The sequence below is a fragment of the Lissotriton helveticus genome, chromosome 7, assembly GCF_964261635.1.
Source record: "Lissotriton helveticus chromosome 7, aLisHel1.1, whole genome shotgun sequence".
Taxonomy (NCBI): Eukaryota; Metazoa; Chordata; class Amphibia; order Caudata; family Salamandridae; genus Lissotriton; species Lissotriton helveticus.
In genome coordinates, this window is record NC_136068.1 from 835,086,134 (window position 1) to 835,107,134 (window position 21,001).

The following is a 21,001-nucleotide window of genomic DNA, read 5'->3' on the forward strand; positions in this document are numbered from 1 at the left end:
GGACTTAGGACTGCCAGGGTGTATGGCCCCGCGCCCCGACCGGCCGCGGACGGGCGCAGACGGGCTGGACTTTGGCTCGACTTCGGCTCGCTTCCGGCGCGCCCGCTGCACGCGTCCGCTGCGCGGTCGCTGACCTAAACACATTTGTAGGGGAAGTAGGGGTCGCTAGAGCGCTGACCTGTGAGCCCTGAGCCCGGAAGTGCTGGGCTCCTCCTCACACTCCGCTTCAAACGCCCATGATTGGACGCGGCGGACCGGGGCGGGAGTGGGCGGACTGCGTGGTCCCCCAAGCTCTTAACTCAGCCTGGAGGTGAGGTGCAATTTCAATTTTAAAAAGTAGTGACACACAAAGAAACGTTTTTTAAAATTAGCCTCACTCGCTACATTAAAAACAATACGCTATGACAGCAGCGCAAACAGTGTGACCATCAGGGTAAAAGCGCCAAGTAGATAGAGCCTGCCACTGCCACCGGCAAGACTCTTCTCCACAGCGCGAGTGCGCTTTTCCTGACCTTTAAATAGTAAACCACCCACAGCGTCGCTAGAGCGCTGACCTGTGAGCCCTGAGCCCGGAAGTGCTGGGCTCCTCCTCACACTCCGCTTCAAACGCCCATGATTGGACGCGGCGGACCGGGGCGGGAGTGGGCGGACTGCGTGGTCCCCCAAGCTCTTAACTCAGCCTGGAGGTGAGGTGCAATTTCAATTTTAAAAAGTAGTGACACACAAAGAAACGTTTTTTAAAATTAGCCTCACTCGCTACATTAAAAACAATACGCTATGACAGCAGCGCAAACAGTGTGACCATCAGGGTAAAAGCGCCAAGTAGATAGAGCCTGCCACTGCCACCGGCAAGACTCTTCTCCACCACTTCTGCCCTTATTGTTGTTACCTCTGTATTCACCCCTTTGGTAGCCCTACTGTAGGTGGATTGTGTAGGGGCTTTATAAGAGGTAGAGGGTGTGTCTGAAGAGTATCCCCTGGTGGCGCCTCTGTAAGATGAGCGGCGAAATGACCGTTTAGGAGCCTGCGACTGAAAGGCTTCCATAGAGTTGGCTGTATCTGATTCCTTTTTCATCTTTTTAAGGGATACATCTACATTAGGTCCGAATAAGTGTTGCTCATCAAAGGGCTGGTTAAGTATAGCACTTTGGACTTCAGGTTTGAATCCTGAAATGTGTAGCCATGCGTGTCTACGCAACAAAACACTGGTATTAACTGCTCTGGAGGCAGTGTCTGGGGCATCTAGTGCACAACGAATAGAGGTGTTTGTGATATTTTTCCCTTCTTGGATAAGCTCATTTGCTCTGTCTTTATACCCAACAGGGAGGTGTTGCATTAATGATTCTAATTCATCGTAATGTGCCCTGTCATATCTTGCCAATAATGCTTGTGTATTGGCAATATGCCACATGTTTGCTGCTTGAGACACAGTTCTTTTCCCTGATGCGTCAAGGAGCTTGGACTCTTTATCTGGTGGGGGAGCTACACCTGATGTTTGTGAATTTGCTCTTTTGCGTGCATTGGAAACCACAAGCGAGTCTAGTGGCACTGGGCCTTTAATATATGCTGGGTCTGAAGGGGCAGCTTTATATTTCTTCTCTATTCGTTGGTTAATGACCCGAGTTCTAACTGGGTCTTTGAAGACTTCAGGAGCATGCTTCATCACTCCTTTATATGGAAACAACAATGGTCCCTGGCAACGAGACAATTAAGTGAAAATAAATATAGACTCAATCAGTTCTATATTATAGAAGACATGCCCAGCCGGGCAGAGGTCCTCAAAATTTATATTTAAATCAAGGTTTTACAAAACAGAATAACACCTTCAACAGTTCACGTGCGTGGGGCACAAGCCTGTACCCAGCCACAACAACACACGAACAAAACATACATAAAGGGCTTGAAAGGCAAAATCAACATACTCTGAAAATTTCAAGTTTAGACAGAGAATTTCATATAGGTACCATTACGCAATTTTTTAAAACAAGGTATTTTACAAGTATATGGTACACAGTGGGTCGACGACGTTTCGGACCCCTTGCTAAATGATGGGGTCCATCATCAGGACAAAACAATGGTTGCCTTTTTAGTTAAAAAGCCTCTTTTGCCAATGATACAGTGCATATATTGGATAATTCGAGGGTCCAGACCAATCGAATTCACGGAAGACAGGAAGTTTATGCGCGGTATCAATTAGGAGACATTAATAGCTTGGTGGGTTCATCAGTGGGTCAAGGACGCTAGATCGGGGGTCCAGAGGCAGGCGAAGACTGATATCGTCCGTTTGTTGATTTTGCCTTTCAAGCCCTTTATGTATGTTTTGTTCGTGTGTTGTTGTGGCTGGGTACAGGCTTGTGCCCCACGCACGTGAACTGTTGAAGGTGTTATTCTGTTTTGTAAAACCTTGATTTAAATATAAATTTTGAGGACCTCTGCCCGGCTGGGCATGTCTTCTATAATATAGAACTGATTGAGTCTATATTTATTTTCACTTAATTGTCTCGTTGCCAGGGACCATTGTTGTTTCCATATAACTAAGCTCCCCGAGGTCCCTCGCTGATACTAATTGGGGTCCCCTTGTTGTTTAAAAATAGTCATCACTCCTTTAAGCATGGGTAAAATGGATGAGGACCTTTGTGCATTATCAAAGGTATCCATTAGGAAGTCTTCATCTACAGGGTCTGTATGCATGTCTACGCCATGATACTGCGCAGCTCTGTGTATCAACTGATTGAAACCCATAGTGTCTTCTGGTGGGGAAGGCCTAGAGGGGTATATGTCGTCCTGAGGGACATTTGGGACGTCAGGGGTGTTATAATCATCCCACGGGTCAGGTGAGCCTGGAGGAATAGATGGATCATATGGATTACCCCCTATATCATCAGAGCTATCATCCCTGTTGTCATCATCTGGTATGATAGAGGATGTAGGGAAATATGTTGGTAGGGGAACGGGTGGTGATGGCATAGGTGGAGTAGAAGGGGAAGGAACTCTTAGAGGAGAGGTAGCCCTGTCCTTTTTTGGATGAGGAGCCGGTGTCGGTGTATCCAGTGGTTATTTTTTTGAGGCTAAAGTTAGTTGACCAGTGATTGGATCTTTAACCAGAGTCTTTTGTGCAGGGTCTGGGTGAAATAAGTCCTCTGCAGGAGGCCGATCTTTTGGTGCGGAGGAAGGTTTCGGCACTGAAGTTTCTTCTTTAGGTTTTTTTGCAATGTCTTTAACAGGAGAAGCAGGAGTCTTTTTCAGCTCCGATGGTTTTTTAGGCTCAGATTATTTTCTCGGTTCCGGTGCATTTTTCGGATCCAATGGTTTTTTCGGTTCCGGTGGTCTTTTTGAATCTGAAGCATGTTTGCTTGGTTCCGACCTGGGTTTCGGTGCAGAGGGACTAGCGGTATGCTTCGGCGCCGATGGTGTGGATGTTGGGTTGTCTTTTTCGGTGCCGGTAGGTGTGCGCCGGCACCGTGGGGAGGCCGACTCGAGCCTGAGTCGCCGGAAGGCTTAGCTAGCTTCTTAGCCGGGCCCGAAGGTGGGGCAGTAGAAGCAGTGTATCGGTGAGCACCCGAGGACGAGGGTGTGACCGGAGCCTTCTTTGGATGTGTCGAGGAAGGGTCGGGGTTGACGGTCTTACTTACGACCCGCTGTGCTGGAGTGATGTCCTCGACTTCGGAATCTTCTGCCTCGGAGTTGCTGTCGACGCCCATGTTGTTCTGGGACGTCGACGCACTCTTAGAAGATGTCGTCTGGAATCGGAGCTGAAGTTCGCGCCATCGTTCTCCTAGCTCTTCGGTCCCGGATCGTCTTCTTGGAGAGGAAAGAGGCACAAGCGGAACAGTCTCTGGCCTTGTGCTCCGGGGAGAGGCAAAGGTTACACACTTCATGAAGGTCGGTGTGGGGAAACTTCGACCCACATTGAGGACACTTTTTAAATGGCGTCCTTTCCATGAGCTGGAGTCGAGGCCTAGTTAGGCCCGACGGCCGCCGTCGACAACCGGAATCGAAATGTTCGATGTTGAAGAGTAGCGTCGACTGGAAAAGCGTTCGAAACTAATTTCTGGAATCTGGCGAGGATTGCGCGCCAAAGGAAATCGGTTCAAACACGGAACACTGGAAACACATCCGAGCCCGGTGGTGGAAAAAAACAATCTGGGGATGGAGCAGATGCCCATGCGCAGTATGATCCAAAGGAGGAGTCACCTATCCTGTGGCTTCCAAAGACTTTTCTATAACAAAAACAAACTGCAAACATCCGTGCCAAACACTAGGTGGCCATCTATGCACAGTGTGTAATCTGCAGCTCATATGCCTTCAACACAATTTTTTAGTAATACCTCTGTGCACGGGTAGGTGGCGTTGTGTGGCTCCTCACTGATGCCATTCCAGTCCAAAATGACGAGCACAACCTATATAGATGGCCTCCACTCCTGCGTGCAGTAGCTTTCGAAGTTATCTGCGCCCTCAGATGCAAAGCCCCAATAGGTAATTGGTTGTGACCAGTGTGCATATTCCCAGACTTGGGATCTTAATAATGGATAGAGCTCAAATCTCAGAAAGGGGAGGATCGGTGAGGAATATACAATTAGATGGTGTCACTACCGAACGCGAGTAAGTTTTTCTTTTGATAGACATCCAACTACAGATTCTTCACCTTCTGAATAGATACAAAAGTAATACCTATTTGAAGGCATTTCTGTAAATAGACAAACCAGAAAGCCCTGGTAGGACTGAAAAAGTGAATAGACCCTCTCAGAAAACTAGGCCATCCCGACAGTACTGCTACGTGAACGTATGGAGGGACACCCCACACAGCTGCCTGGCAGATCTCTAGGACAGGATCTCCGTGTGCTAACACAGTGGTAGCATCTTTGGCCATGGTGAAATGGGCCCGCACTCCCTCCTGGATGCTGCTTCCTGGTCAATGTATAGCAGATCTTAATGCAGAGCACAATCTGACAGGATCGAGTGGATTGTCCACCTGGACATGCTCTCTGGTTCGATCGATGTAAAAACTCCGGGCTCTTTTGGGATCCAAATGATGGAGTCTCTCATCCCCCATAGAGGGGGAGAAGGGGAGCATAGAACGCCAGTAGGGTGATGATTAGGCCTATGTGGAATGGCATCACAACTTTTGGATGGAACGATGCTCGCATCAGCAGAACCAGTTTGTTTGGGAAGAAGGTAGTGTGCGGTGGGTTGACAGAGCTTGAAGCTCACTTACCCCTCCCTGCTGATATTATGGCTATGAGGAACGCTTTCTTCAGGGTGTGAGCCGCAGGGAACAGTAGACATCAAATATGTGAGCACCAAGTGAAAAAGGGAGAGGGAGGAAACAGATGTTATAAACCTATCACCAAACTGGCCACACACAGGTGATGTGAATAAGGAGGACTAGTACGGAACCATAAAAAGGCAGAAAGAGCCAAAAGGTACCCTTTAACTGCCTTGCCAGGCGAGGGATAAAAAACAACAAAACGTCAGATAACTTTGCCTGGAGAGTCTTTATTTGCTGCATGCCATACCAAGCCACAAATCTGTCCCAACAGTTGTATATAGTTCTTGTTGAGGGATACCTGGCTGCCAAGACGACATCAATCACCTCTGCAGGAAGGTCGAAGGTGTTCAGCTGTCACTCAATTTCCAAGCATGCAGGTGGAGATTTCAAAGGACATGCGTGCAGAACCCTGCCCCTTGCAACAGCAGATCCTTCTGGAGGGGCAGTCTGATCAGACAACAAATGCTCACACCCAGGAGCTCTCGAGTCATACTCTCCATGTCAATCCTGGGACACAAGGATAATTTGGGCCCGGTCGGTTCTTATGATATTCAGTACTCAGGGAAAAAGACCTATTGGCGAGAAGGTATACAGGTATCATGAGTTTCACCATATGTAGTAGGCATCTCTTAGCGAGATATGCCTTGGAAAATACAAAACACAAAACTGCTGACAAGTCGCATTCTTGGTGCTGACGAATAGGTAGTATTAAGGTTCGTCCACCCTCAATTAAAAAAAAATCCTGCCAGGTGGTTCTCCACCAGGAATATTCCTTGATTGTCCGGCATTTCAAAAGGCACATTCCCTCCTGGTATGGAGAAGGGTCTGCCACTGACCAAATTGCAGTCCAGTAGCCACCAATACAAATCGTTTGCAAGCTGCATATTTTTCAAAATCTGGATGTGGCCAGAGAGGTACTTTTACTCTTGTGCCCACTGAGACTTCAGATCCACTGCAGAACTCTTCGTGGGCCACCTGGCATGCTTGACCAGCAGATACATCAATCAATCAGGAGTTTGTTAAGCTTGACTACTCACCCGTAAGGGTCTCAAGGCGGTGGGGGGGGGGGGGGGGAGAATGTGTGCAGGTTCCAGTCCATCAAGGAGGGGGGCCTGTCGAAGAGCCAGGTTATCAGGTTTCTTGCGAAGATGGGGAGCGATGTTGTCTGTCTGAGGTGGAGCGGAAGGGCATTCCAGGCACTGGCCGCGAGGAGGGAGAAGGAGCGGCTTCCCGAGCTGGTCTTTCTGGTGCGGGGGACCACTGCGTAGGAGAGATGGGCTGATCGTAGGGTCCTTTGGGGTGTGTGAAATTTGAGTCGGCAGTTAAGGTATGCTGGTCCAGTGTGCGTGGGTGAGCATCTTGAAGGTGACTCTAGCCTCGATGGGGAGCCACTGGAGCGTGCGCAGGTGCTGGGAGATGTGGCAGTGTCTTGGCAGGTTGAGGACCAGTCTTGCGGTGGCGTTCTGGATGTTCTGTAGCTTGCGGGTGAGGTTTTTGTTTGTTCCGGCATAGAGTGTGTTGCCTTAGTAGTGTCTGCAGGTGACAAGGGCGTGACTGACGGTCTTTCTGTGTTTGAGGGGGATCCATTTGAAGGTCTTGCGTAGGAGGCAGAGGGTGTGGAAGCTGGAGGATGAGACGGAGTTGATCTGACGGTACATTTTGAGCTCGGAGTCCAGATGATTCCCAGGTTGCGTGCGCGGTGGGTGGGGGTAGGCGGGCTTCCGAGGGCAGGGGATTACCAGGTGTACATGAGGCCAGCAATCCCAGCAGCCTCAGAGTATACCTCAATGAAATCCATGACAGAGGCAAAAAGATCAGGGTCAGAGCCTGAATGGCCTGAGCGCTCCTTTCCAGGAGAAAGACAGGAAACAGAACAGTGTCTACAATGGCTCCGATGAAGGAGAGCGTCTGAGCAACTTTGGCATGTTGATACTGAACTCAAGGATGACATGAGGTTCTCCATATTCTGGAGGTGGTGGATCATGCTTGGGGCAAGCCAGCCTTCAAAAGCCAGTTGTTGAGGTGGGGGAATACTGGAATCCCTAACTTTCAAAGGTGTGCTGATACCACCGCAATCCCTTTCGTGCACACTATGGGTGCACTGATGAGACTAAAGGGAGAAATACAAACTGAAAATGCCCCTGTTCCACCATGAACTGCAGGTAGCGATGAGGGGCCTTTGGGACAGGGATATGGAAAGAGCACTCCTGCAAAACCACCGCCACCATCCAGTCTCCTGGGTGGAAGGCAAAAGAGACCTGGGCCAGGGTGAGCATTCTGAATTTGTCCTTCTGGAGGAAGACCTTGAGAGGGCACACGTCTATTATAGGACAAAGGTCTCCATCCTTCTTTGGCACAAGAACATAACTGGAATAATCACAGCATGCTTTTGACATAGGTATTCTCTCGATAGCTCCTTTGGCTAAAAGGGTCTCACTTCCTGCCGTAAGATGGTCCTCTGTCTGTCGGTTCAGGGGAAGATGCAGCGAAGTGGCTTTGAGGGGTAAGGTGTATCCCTTCCAGATAATCTGCACGACCCAGCTGTTACGGCCTGCCAATGCTGCAAGAACTGTTGCATCCTGCCTACAACCAGGTAGCTGTGCTTCACTAAGAGCATGCTAAAGGGGTTTGGCTGGTGGGGCCCTGCAGGAGCATGGGTGTTTAAATGGGGGGGGGGGACATTGTGGAAGGCTGACTTCTTCGCTGACCCCGACCTCTGTGGGTGCCACGGCCTCATTCGCAAAACTGCTGGGCACCTTGCGGAGGCTGAAGTATTCCCCGGTATGGGGGTGCCTCCGCCAAAACTGCAAAAACGGCAGAAGGGCTGATGTGGCTGGCGAGGCGGCGCAGATAGGCCCAGGGATAGTGCTGTGGCTGTGCTCGCTTTAAACCGCTCCAGAACAGAATCTACAGTGTTTCCTACGAGGAAAGCCCTGTCAAAAAAGTCATGTCCATAAGGGACGACTGCCGCCAGACATGGCAACGAATGGTACAGGAAAGGGCCCCTTTTGACATGGTTATCCCCACTTTTTGCCTGGTTAATTATGTGATTTCAACTGAAACTGCACTGGGTTCCTGCTACCCAGGTCACCAGTGCCAAAGCTCTGTCCAAAAACTGTACAATTATTCCCCAAGTCCTTAGTAAATGGAACTTATGGCCTGAGGTACTAAATAGAGTCACTAAGGGCTGCAGCACAAATTGTGCCACCCTAAAGGGACCCTTCATCAAGTGTAGGAAGCTGGTTCTGTATATACTAACCCTAAGTAAGGTATAGTGTGCACAGAGTCCAGAGGAACCCCAAAGGTAGGCATCGATGCCTTCCTGGAAGGTGTTATCCGGTATCGATGAGGATGATCGAGCCATGCTTCTTCGAGCTCGACAATTTCTGATGGTTTTCTTGGACCGGAAAGAGGCACAAGCCGGACAGTCTTTGGCCTTGTGTTCAGGTGAAAGACAGAGGTTACACACCTCATGCAGATAAGCATGTGGAAACTTGGCTCCACATTGAGGACATTTCTTGAAGGGAGTCTTTTCCACGAGCCACAAAGGCCTGATGGCGCTACTAGGCCCGAAGGCCTGCTTCGACGACTGGAACCGAAGTAACATTTTGTGAAGATGCCAGTCGAAAGGGAAACGCGATCGAGACAATACCGAAGAATTGGGTGAGGATTGCGCGTCGAAAGTTAACTTGGTAACAATACCGAACTGGAACGCGTGGAACACATCCGAGCCCGATGGCGGAAAAAAACAATCTGCTGGAGAGACTCCCATAACAAACTGTCGTATCGGCCCAGAAGCGCAGTTGAACTTGCTGCTTTCATGGAAGTGGCTGCTCTACTGCAGACCTTCCTTCCCGCCGAATCCATCTTGCGGCTCTTTGTCCGGAGGGACCGTGGAGGACGGGGCTGTAGAATGTTGCTTCTTAGCCACTACCACAATGACCGAATCAGGTGTAGGATCCGTTCTGAGGAACGCAGGATCCGAATCTGGGGGCCTGTACTTCTTCTGAAGCCTGGATGCAGCAGACTTCACCGAGGCAGGCGTCAGGAAAAGTTCCATTGCCTGTTCCTCCAAACCTGGAGCCAAAGGAAGCAACGGACGAGAGAGGTGCTTCCGTTGCAGTGTCTCGAAGATGACAGAGGTGGACGGGGTAGGCACAGTCAGTGCGATCCCTAGTTTCGCTGCTCCCCTCAACAGCACGTAGCGATGTCATCAACTGGCGAAACCCTCGTAGGTGGAGAGTCCGACAATGTAGGTGAGTACCTCCTGCCACTAGAAGAATCCGTGTCCCTTGTGTACCTGGACCGCGACCTCTCTCTGCGGCGACGATGTCGTGATCTAGTTGAAGATCTGCGCCCACTACGAGAGCGGTGTCTCGCCCGTGATCGGGATCTTGATCTGGGCAAAGCCGGAACCACCGGCACAGGCGGATGAGGCGGCGGCTGAGCCGGAATCAGAGGCCTTGGCGGAGGTGGAGGAGGAGAGGAGGAGGCGTTGGTGTTCTAGGCCGTGAAGTTGACCGGCGAGGAACCCTAGTTAATCCCGGAGACCTAGATGGTGAGTAGGTCCTGGAGTATTCTGAATCCGGAGACCAAATTATTCTCCTCTTCTTGCGAGCAGGCCTCGAAGAGGGTGCTCTGGAGGTCGAATCACCCAGATGAAGAGCGCCGGTGCCACCGCGACCAGGGACTCTCCGATGTGGAAACGCTAATCACAGAGGACGAACGTCTACTTGGCGCTGTCTAGGCGTCGACCTTCTCCCCGACGTCGACCTTCTCCCAGACGTCGACCTTCTCCCAGACGTCGACCTTCTCCCAGACGTCGACCTTCTCCCAGACGTCGACCTTCTCCCAGACGTCGACCTTCTCCCAGACGTCGACCTTCTCCCAGACGTCGACCTTCTCCTCGACGCCGACCTGCGCGTAAACGTTGACGGCAGTGTCACCTCGACAGCGAGCTCCGATCTCTTCGGGACTCAGCTAGACGACTATTGTGTGTCGACGTTGTCTGTGAAGTCCTCGACGTCGACCTCGTCCGAGGTGACGTCCTTCCCCGCGACGAGCCCTGGGTCGACGGGGTGCATATCGTTGTCATACCTCTCGACGCCGACGTCTTAGCCATCGATCTCGACTGGGACCAGTGCCGTTTCTGGGCCTTCTCTTGACTGGGGAGCCCTCCAGAGGCCGATGCACGGGCAGAGGAAGAAGAAAGAGTCCCTCCATGCCCCAAGGTCCCACCTGCATCCTGATGTATTCTCAGCTGCAGGCCTTGAAGACGGATCTTCTCCCTGTCACGCAGGGACCTCCAGGAGAAAGAATGGCAAATATCACAGGAGTCAGGCACATGTGTAGATGGAAGACAGAGTATGCCTACTCTGTGAGGGTCTGACTTGGCCTTCTTCCTACCACACTCAGGGCACTTGTCAAATAAAGCTGGCATTTTGACATGAAAGAGATGGCTTGGCTGCTCAAACAAGACAGCAAATGGAAAAGAAAGGCCCCAGACGTCGAGTGAAACACTAAATATCACGAAAAAGCTCCAAAAATTGAAGTTATACCAAAATAGGTAGAGCTCAATGCTCCAGGGTCCTGCTAGCAGGAACCGGAAAGTAACTTGCCTTTGGCTGTGCATCATGGGATACCGAGGGTCTTTGGAGGGTTCCTTAAAGGCACGGTATCCCTTTTCCAGACACATAATGGCAGCCTATGGGGCTTGTCTGTCCAACCCTTCCTCTCGATCATGACAAAGGATTTTTGTTAAGGGGAGTTTCTCTATGAGAAAAACTCTGTAAAATGTGTACATTTCTATATTATTTGGCTATCCTTTTTCACTTCAGGATGAAGTGCTGTCCAATGTAGCCTTGTTTATGTCAGGCTGCATTATTTGTCTTTCATTTTCTCTGAAGTGTCTATGCATGACTGCAGAAGAGGAAACTTAAGAGACTATTTTGATTGCTCCGGGGACCACGCACATAGGCGGGACTATTCGCAGATTATGGCTATACACAGAGATCCCCTACTACAGAAATTCAGTTTTTACACATACGCAGTTTTTCAATGTTTCATTCAAACCAACTCCACACTAAAGAATTTTCAAGCAAAAGCTGTCAATGCAATCCTATGGGGGGGAAATGAAGTTAACGGTTTACAGGTAAGTACTTATGTGTGGGAGTTGGTATTCTGGAATTAGAATCAGGGTTGAGGATGCACTCTAAGAACACCCTCAGTCGCACTAGGGCAGCTGGGTGCAGAGTGTTGAGGCCCAATGTTATCCAATGGAAGATAGGGGGCCTCCGGTTGGTTGGTGCTCATGAGCAGCAAACAAGATTGTGGGAGAAAAGCTCCTGGTGTTAGGCTCAGTGCAAAGGGGGATCCGAGTTAGCACCCAAAGTACACCCGCAGCGGCATAGGGGCAGCTGGGTGCATGGTGCTGTTTTAGCGTTTGGCGCCCTGTTGATTTTAATGGGGATTCTCTGGTTGCAACAAACACTGCATGCCCGGGATGAAGATCTTCTGGAGGTGACCACGGTAGGCGGATCTGGGTTTTTCTTACCAGATCCGGTCACAGTGGGGGATCCTCCTGAAAGGGGCTGCAGGCATCTATTGGAGACTCGAGGCAGATCAGAGATCACCAGATCTTAGGTCCGGATTTCCGGGGAGACCTCCTCGTGGTGTTGGGCCATTCGAACTTGGCCCATGGGTGTCAGGTGTAAAGGGGTGCAGACTTGAGGATTTGGCCGGAGCCACAGCCTGTGGGTGAGCAAATTCAGTGTCCATGGGAGACAACGTCTTGGTTTTGGAAAGCAGGGCAGGTCCTTTGGGTTCTTGAGGGCTGCTGCCTGCAGGACATACAAGGAGGATTTCGCTGGAGCAGGTTCTAGGTGGGGAAATGCCGGTAGGGCTGTGACCAAGTCAGTGGGCATCGACCTATTCTTAGTTAAGCATGGGTTCTTCGGTCCTTCTTCTCTTCTTCTGGTCGGTTCTTGTGCGAGGAGGCAAGGTTCAGGGTTGCCCCTAAATACTAGATTTAGGGGCATTACAGGTAAGTAAAGTTTGGGACCGATGATTCCCTTCGTTGGGGTGGGAACACCCCCTATTATGCCACCCTCCAGTAGGAGGGGGGCATATGCCACTCTCTGGTGGGCTTGGTCCCCCCCATCTGCAAGATGGCGGGGACAGAGTTGTGCTTCACCTCGCCTCCCCCAACTGAGGGGTGGGGTTGGCAAAGGTTGGGGTTGGCAAAGGTGGGCACACCTCCCTTCCTCACTTGTTTTTTCCCGCCCAAAGTGGGGGTCAGAACCATTGGGGACCAGTTGCTGGAAGCAGCAAATAGCTGGGGTAGCTCACAAAGACGGCAAAATCTTTGAAGATTCCCCTTCGGGGATCCTGCCCATCCTGGGGGAGGAGGCTTTGCACCTCGTCCCAGGGTGAGCATTGTTCAGACCCCCGAGAGCAGCAGTCTATCGACGCAGGGGTCCAGAAACATGTCTTGTGGTGGCAGCTGGCGAGCAGCTTCTCAGTCAGGACACTGAGTTGGGTAGTTTTCTCTAAGATGCCCTCTCAGTGTATTTTTCATTAAATCCCACACTGGCATCAGTGTGGATTAAATGTGCTGAGAAGTTTTATACCAAACTTCCCAGTTTTCAGTAAAGCCATTATGGTGCTGTGGAGTTCGTAATGACAAACTCCCAGCACCATATACTCTTAATTGCAATACTGCACTTAAAATGTCTAAGAATTGACTTAGACACTGTAGGGGTACAGGGCTCATGCTCCTGTACCCTCATCAATCGTATAGTGCACCCAGCTAGAGGGGTGGCTGACCTATGCCAAGGCAGTGGGTTGTAGGCATGGCACACAGGGACGTGTGCCATGTCGACTTCACTTTGTTCTGCACCAAAACAGCAACCTACAATGTAAGTGTGTGTGTGTGTGTGTGCATATAAATATAAAGGTTCAGAGCCTCTATGGGTGGCACATTAAGTGCTGCAGCCCTTAGAGGCGCTCCCTGGCCACAGTGCCCTTGGTCCCTAGGGTACAATTTACAAGGGACTGACAAGTTGCCAAAGAGTGCCAATTATGTTTTGTATTAATGCAGTTTAGGGAAAGAACATAGGCCCTGGGTACCTGGTTGGCAGGAACCCAGGGCACACTCAGTCAAAGTACTTCAACAGTTTGGCAAAAAGGGGGGAGTAACCATGCAAAAAGAGGGCGCTTTCTTACACCAAGCACACGCAAGACTGTCATTGTAGGCTGTGTGTCTTGGTGCAGACAAAGGTGAAAAGACGACATGACACATCCTATTGTGCCATGTCCTCTACCACTGCAAGTGATACTTGTAAGTAACCCCTAAAGCAGGGTGCTTAGTAGTACATGTGAGGGCAAACCTGCATGAGCAAATATGCCCCAGTGCCGGTCAGTTCCATTACTGCTAGTGCAGGTGACCAGGGAAGCCATTTTAAAACAGTTGCTGGACACTATTGAAAACGAGTTCCCCAGCTACAGGAGGGCTTCAATGAAAATAGGGATGTTTGGTATCAAACATCTCATATTGGTAAATCTACACTGATGCCAGTGTTGGATGTACAAATATGTGCACCCAGAGGGCACCTCAGAGGTGCTCGCTAGAGGCATAACAGCCTCTGGTGTGCTTGCTGATTGGTTTCTGCCAGAATGCCATCCGAGACGCTGTTCCTAAGGTGAGAGCATTTGCTCTCAGGAGGCCCAGAACAAAAGCCTGTCCAGAAAGAGGATGTAAAACCCCCTCCCACAGGACGACCTGCTTATTAGCCTCCATGGGCCGGTGAGCTTCAAGGAAGCTGCCGCCTTTGGAATGCAAACCCGCTCCCCATAAAGGATAGGAAGCCACCCACCGACCCCCGCCCATTCAGATCCCCCTTTGCACTTGGACACGTGGGAAAATTAGCTAGTCATGTAGGCATGCCACCTCCTGGCTAGTACCACCCCTAAGGTGGGCACGATTTTCCAGAAGTAGCCGTCTTTGTGATGGCGTACTTGGGAATTCTGGGACAGGGTTATGCCCACCTCCCACGGGAAGTGGGTATATAGGGGGCATAGTGAATCCAAGGGTCATTAGCCCACTGGTTACTACTGTACACTCACCTAATGGCCCTTAATTTATCATTTAGGGGGGTCCTTGGCACCAGATCCTGACAACCTATGAAGGAAGAAGACACGAAGAGCTGCAGAAGGCTGAGGAGAGCGCCTGACTTGATCCCAGCCCTGCTGTCCTGTCTGCCCTCTGTGCCAAAGATGACTCATCTTGCAGCTGTGTACCACCAAAACCGTAGAGGACTGCTGCTTTTCAACAAATACAGAGACCTACCAAAGAGCAGCGGAACTGTTCCATGCATCCTACAAGACTACAACAGAGAAGAGTCAGAGGCCTCCGGAACTGAAAACACCCAACACCCAAAGCCACCACTGCACCCGTCGCCTCTGGCTAGAGTTGAAATGGTCAATAGGGGTGGTAGGGTGCTCACCTTTTTTCTTCTTATTTTCGCTGTTTTATTTCTTTCGTTTGTGTCCATGTTTGTCTTAATGCGTGCTCGTCAGTGTAATGCCCTGCCCAAATGGCATCAAAAAAATCTGGCAACATTGGTAAGTGGGGTAACATCTTGCCCCCAACCGACTGCACTGCCTTATTATATCCCGCCACTTTGGCATCCAATTAATGTTGTTCCTACATTTTAAAGCAACCTTTTGACCATGTAATCCTTTTTTAATGTATCTTTCACTTAAATCAGACATTGCTTGACTCCACACGTGGGAATTTATGCCATTTCCGTGTTTCTAATGTTTAAAGCTGTGCCCATCCAGACCTCTTGTTTATTAATCATTGTGTGCAGTTGCAAATGTCTTGTACTCCTATGTGTTAAATTTAAGGTTGCTCGACTACACTAATCCTAAGAGAGCACTGTGGGATTGCATAACAAGCCCCTGTTCACTCATAAGGAAACCCCTAGACTCTATACACGGTATATCAACTTCCAGAAAGGTAATTGGAGTAGTTCAACTAGTAAGACTCCTGCACCACTCAGCTCTCATAAGAGGGGTGGTGAAACAAAAATGCACGGTTGCCCCAGAGCAGGTCAGTGGTGTCTCGCAATTTGACTATTTACTGGGAGTCCAGGAGTATCCGTGTGCGCCTTGATAAAAAGGTAGTAGGGGCGAAGTAGAAGTTTGCCCCAGCAGGATCAGTTCAGGAAAGACAGTTTTGCCCTCTAAAGTGGGGAACTAGAGATGGATTGCTTCAGCCCCCCTCCCCATGACCACCGCGAAAGAAGCACCCTCTTTAGTGGCAGGACCCTGGGGGCATGAGGAGGCAAGAACCAAGACATGTGTTCAAGCCACTGGCCAATCCTCTTTATACCAATTATCTTCATACCAATTATCTTCATGGTAGGGTTTGCCAGTTTCCTCACCTGCGTCGTAATGATTGTCGGAATCCATACAAAACAAGGAATGCAATATATGGGATCTTCATTGCACAGGTGGGAAGGCAAGCAGTGGATGTTGTGGTCTGATGGAAACATAGCACAGCCAAGGTCGTAGTGACGCCAACTTGGAGACAGAGCCAAATGGGTCTCCTGAACTGAATCAGCATCAATGTACGGGGCACCAGCATAGAGGCAGAGTCTGTACAGGAGGCCCAGATGTGGATTTGGAGAGTCCAACTGCCGCTGAACGTGAACCCAATAGCAGTATCCCAGATGGAAGTCTTGCAACTCCTTGAGGACTACAGGTATGCCAGAGGGAGTCAGAAGGGATCCAAAGAGTCAGAGCAAGGTCTCACAGAACTCTTGGATCTGCCTCAGTGTCGCAGATGGCCCCAGAAACGTGGGTTGTGCCAGGAAAAGTTGCATGGTTGAATTTGAAGTTTACAAATTTCGGGAGCGAGATAGACTGGTATGGTGACACCCTCGCACCTTCTCTGGAGCACAAGATCAGCTGAAAGAGATAGAGTAACGCTTAGATTTTTAATTATTTTTTTCTTCAACTTACCCGAAGATTTTGAGTGCGACAATAATTCACCTCAGGATTGACTCCTTCAACTTTGGCTGGAACAGGACCGAGAAAGAAATCAACCTTTGGACCGATCTCAACATTGAGACTTTTGCCTCTTGGCAGCGAGTTTAGCCTTGCAGTCCTAAATCCCCTTTGGCTTCATCAACGCATAGTTACTACACGCCTTAAGAGACATGTCTTCACCAGAGGAAAAACTGATGAGAATCCGTCATAGACATCTGCTTGAAACAGTTCTTACAGGGTTAAAAACCTGTCATCTTGGAAGGTTACATTTCCCTTGCACACTATAAAATTTGGAGGTAAAGAAGGTCTCAAAAAGACAAAAGGGAGCTTCGGAACCGTGTCTGGTGGGACAGAAATAAGAGGACGGGCATCAGCCCAGTGGAGTTGCGTCTATATAGGCTGCACCGGTGATTTCCGAAGCGGAATGGCATCAGTACAGAGCCAGGAAGCGCTCCTAATGGTGTGCAGAGGTACTGCTGAAGATAATTTCTGGATCCAAGCAGATAACTGTAGGCTAATAAAAAGTTGAGACATCTGCGGTTAGAAGTCTTTATCAGAATGGTTATTATGCCTGCATGCGAATAAAGCAAAATAAAAGTAATTAATTAAGTTTAGAAGTCTTTCTGGACAACAGAAGATAAACATGCAACTGGAATGGTTTAAACAAAGGAGTTTTCATTTAATATGCACACAGTACGCGTTACAAGTGTTTGCACAAAAGATATAAGCAACAGTTTTAAAAAAAAAACTTATAGAAAGGAAGAGCATAATTCCGTATACTGTGACTGACTTTTTAAAAATAAGTAACTGTAAAAGCTTACCTTTTTTGTCCCTATGCTCAATATTAGCACCACGACCAATTAATACAGATACCAATTCTTCATGGCCACCTGCACACGCCAGGGTCAAAGCAGTGTCATGATTGCTTTCAGTCTAGACAATTTAAAAAAATAGGTGGCATTCAGTTATTTTTTAGCAAGCTAAAAACATTCAAAGAATGAGCAATGGATCATATACCAATATGTAATTACTTACATGTGCTTCTATATCAACTGTAGGATAGGCAGGAGGCACAGGCTGATTTGCCACACTGCATGCAGTTTGTGAACCAAGATCTGGAACAGGGGACGTTGCAGAGAGTGGGGAATGATTTGATATGCTGGGCACTCTGTTATTTACCGCTAAAAAAACAAACACATTTATTCAATTGTTATTCCTTTCAAATGTTATCTGCAGTAAACAGAAACTGATTAAAAAGGAGACTCTTGATGGTTAATGTCTATCTGTAATAGGAACCTTGAGAAATTAATATTCATCTATTTTACTTTTGATTTTTGTAGGTTTAACCACATACAAAACCTTTGCAGACTACAGAAATCTAGGATGTCATAAAACTAATTATCAATCTACAGATTTTAGCGCGCTGTTGTAAGAAGCCCCTTTGTCTTTAACCTGTGTTTTTCACAATACATATTTCAGGACTACTGTGTTTGAGGTATCTTTTCCATAATAGGCAGATCAGACCTATGGCATCTGATATAACTTTTCCAAATAAACAATCAGGCCTATAACCTTGCTTGTCACCATACCGAATCAGGCCTGCAGTACAGAGCATGAACTTTCGCAAAAGCAAACTTTGTGTTCATTTTCAGTGGAAGCAGACCCCTTCTGACCAATCACTACTACGAGGGGAAAACATGTGGGTAGAGTCTATGCCCCTTCCTCAGTGCTGGTTATTAAAGCTCTGCCCTATCATAGTCAAACCAAAAATCAGCCAGAACACTGCACAATCTTCAATCTCACCCAAACCTCAAACTATTCTTCTTGGCAGCAGGTTTTAGTTACATAAAACTACAGAAAACAACAGGAGGCAACCAATTAAAAACTTTATTTTGAAAGAACGCCTGTTGGCCAATAACTAATCAAAATTGAGAGCTGGCTTCGGCATAGAAGTAGCAACATTAAAAGATGCTGGATTATGTACTGCATTTACCTAACAAAAGAGATTTCTGCTTAAGTGTTCAAAAAGCCCTTAAAGCAGCCTTGAATTCTATAAAACAGAGTAGACAACTACTAACACTGCATGAACTTCAGAGACCAGATACAATGCTTGTTTTAAACATTCCCGACTTCTAGTATCTCAAACAGTGGAGATCATACTTCCACCAATGCTAAAATGGTAGGTGCTGCTTCCCGGATTCTATACTACTCAAATTATTCATTCTTGGCATGGAGCTATTAAGCTTGATCCTAAATAATGCTGATGACATTCAAATGTACCTAAAAATAATGACTGATTATATTCCCATCTTAAGAAACTACCAAGCCAAGCTACAAAAATGGATGCAAGAGAATCTTCCTCTTCAAATCCACACAAATATGGAATTGCCTCGCCACTTAAATGCGCTCTAAGGTATAATTGGCCCCATTCCTTTTAGAATCTGAAACTTGGAGGTTCCTCACCTGCACTACCTGCCACATCATTAGGCATGACTCTAGAAACATGTCTTACACTTGTTCCATATCTCAGTAAGGTGGTTAAATCAGCTCATTTTTATCTTCACATCTCAAAGACAACTATTCACATCATCTGCCCAGATTATCTAAAAACAGCCCTTTACTTACCAATCATCTCAATTAGTGAAAGCAATTACTACGCTAGTCCACTGTGATCAAAAAGGTTACACAACTGGCTGTTGACTAAGAGAATAAGAGAACAGTCCACCTCGTCATGAAGCAGTTCTGGGCTTGCTGCAATCATCCTTCTCGATTTTGAGAAGGATTTTATCATATCTGGGGCAATTTATTTCGCATCACATCCTGAAGACATACAATATAGGGCTGTTCTTCTAAGATAAGTCAACATTTTATAAAGGAACACCACTGCACAGACATGGGTCAATGAGATAAAGTCATCGCTAATCCCTATTGAAAGAGGTGCATGCCGGGGTGTCGATTGTCTCCATTCCTATTTGTCACAGTTGCTGAACCCATGGCAAAATGGATTCGTTAAGGGTGGGCTGTTGCAGGGGCTGGCGCCTGGGACGAGAAAGAGACGGATTATCCCTGTATGTTAAAAACTTGTTACTGTATTTCAAATATTCTAGAGGTCAGGCCAAAGCAGGGATCTCCAAATTTGTCTATAGTGGGAGCTACTTCTGATCATTGAGAATCATTGTGAACCACTAATGGACAAGCAACTTGTGCATTGTTACCAGACACCCCCATGCACATCTTCACTTTAAGTCGAACGTTCAAAGACCCAGAGATTATGGTTTGAACAAAATACTGTGAAGAGGGGCGCAGGGATGCAATGCAAGTTAGTGAGTGTGGTCTGTGGAGATGTATTAACATGTGAGTGTGTATACATTGCATACATTTGCATTGGTGACTGGGAGCCTATGTCATATGTACTTGTGGCAGAGGAAACCATATGTGGCACAGTTGCATGTAAAACTGTTCTGCAAAAATGTTCATAATATGTTAGATTTTTCTGCACTTTAAATTTCTCCCGTTTAAAAAAAAAGAATGGCTGAATTTTTCAGTTATTAATGTGGCACAGTGTCTACCAGCCACTGGGAGCATGATGCCTGCTAGCTGTAAATTAAACACTTTAAAATGAGAGAAAATTAAACTGAAGCGTTAACTTTGTTAATATGGATTCCATGAATCTAAGCATTTTAATTTTCTCACATTTCGAAGTGCTACGTTTTTACAAAAATCTGGCATTTTGTTCCCAGTGCCTGTAGACACTGCAATATTTATAACAGAATATAACAGCCATTTGTGTAAATGGGGGGAATTTAAAGTGATGAAACATGCTTCATAAAACATTAAGACAAATTGCCTTAATTGAAAGAGGAGCAAAACAATAGGACTTAATGTTTGATAGAAACATTTTCTTCACTTAAAATTTCTTCTATAAAAAAATAAGATTATTTTTCAGTTAAAAATATGGCACTGTGTCTACTGGCCACTGTGAGCAAGATGTCATCTGGTTGCAAATGCAACACTCATTCAGAAGGAAAATACTACTTACCAGTATGCATCTGTTCAAGGCATGTAGAGCTACAGAGTAGTACACTTTGCATTAGATCGCCATCTGGCGTTGGGCTTGGATTGTTGCACCTAGTTGTTGTCTTGGAAGAAGTCTTTGTAGTCACGAGATAGGGGACTCCTCCCTTGGACGATAGGGCGCATGGGTATCTACTCCATCCTTAGACTGTTTTTCGCCATGATGGGAAATGATGGAGTGAGTAGAAAAGAAAAAAGATGTCCATGTGTGTATATCTAAATTAGATATAACTGGAACAGATAAAAGTCCAGGGGAGGCGGGTGGGCGTTGAGAAGTTGGCCTGGTATATGATGTTCACTAATGAATATGCTACTTACCAGTATGCATCTGTTCTTGGCATGTAGGGCTGCTAACATTCATATCTAGTGCATAGATCGCCGCCTAGTGTTGGGTCCGGATGATTGCACATTGTTGTCCTGGAAGAGTCTTCGAAGTATCATGAGATAGGTGGCTCCTCCCCTGGACTACAGTGCGCATGGGCATCGACTCCATCCCCAGATTGTTTTTAGCCATTGTGGCAGAGATGGAGTGAAACAGTGTACAGGATGTCCATGCTAATGATGAATACAAGAGAGTGTCTGCAGCCGCTACGGGCACCGGGGAGG

General features: G+C 47.7%; 1 protein-coding gene across 1 annotated transcript in view; it reads right to left on the minus strand.

The window, feature by feature from the left end:
- ANKHD1 (ankyrin repeat and KH domain containing 1) overlaps positions 1–21,001 on the minus strand; it is a 1,380,661-nt gene that overhangs the window by 795,398 nt on the left and 564,262 nt on the right. The window contains exons 16-17 of the mRNA XM_078653327.1: positions 17,357–17,502; positions 17,143–17,254 (exon numbers count right to left, since the gene is read on the minus strand). Coding sequence (XP_078509453.1) covers positions 17,143–17,254; positions 17,357–17,502 — 258 coding nt within the window. The remainder of the gene's footprint in view (positions 1–17,142; positions 17,255–17,356; positions 17,503–21,001) is intronic.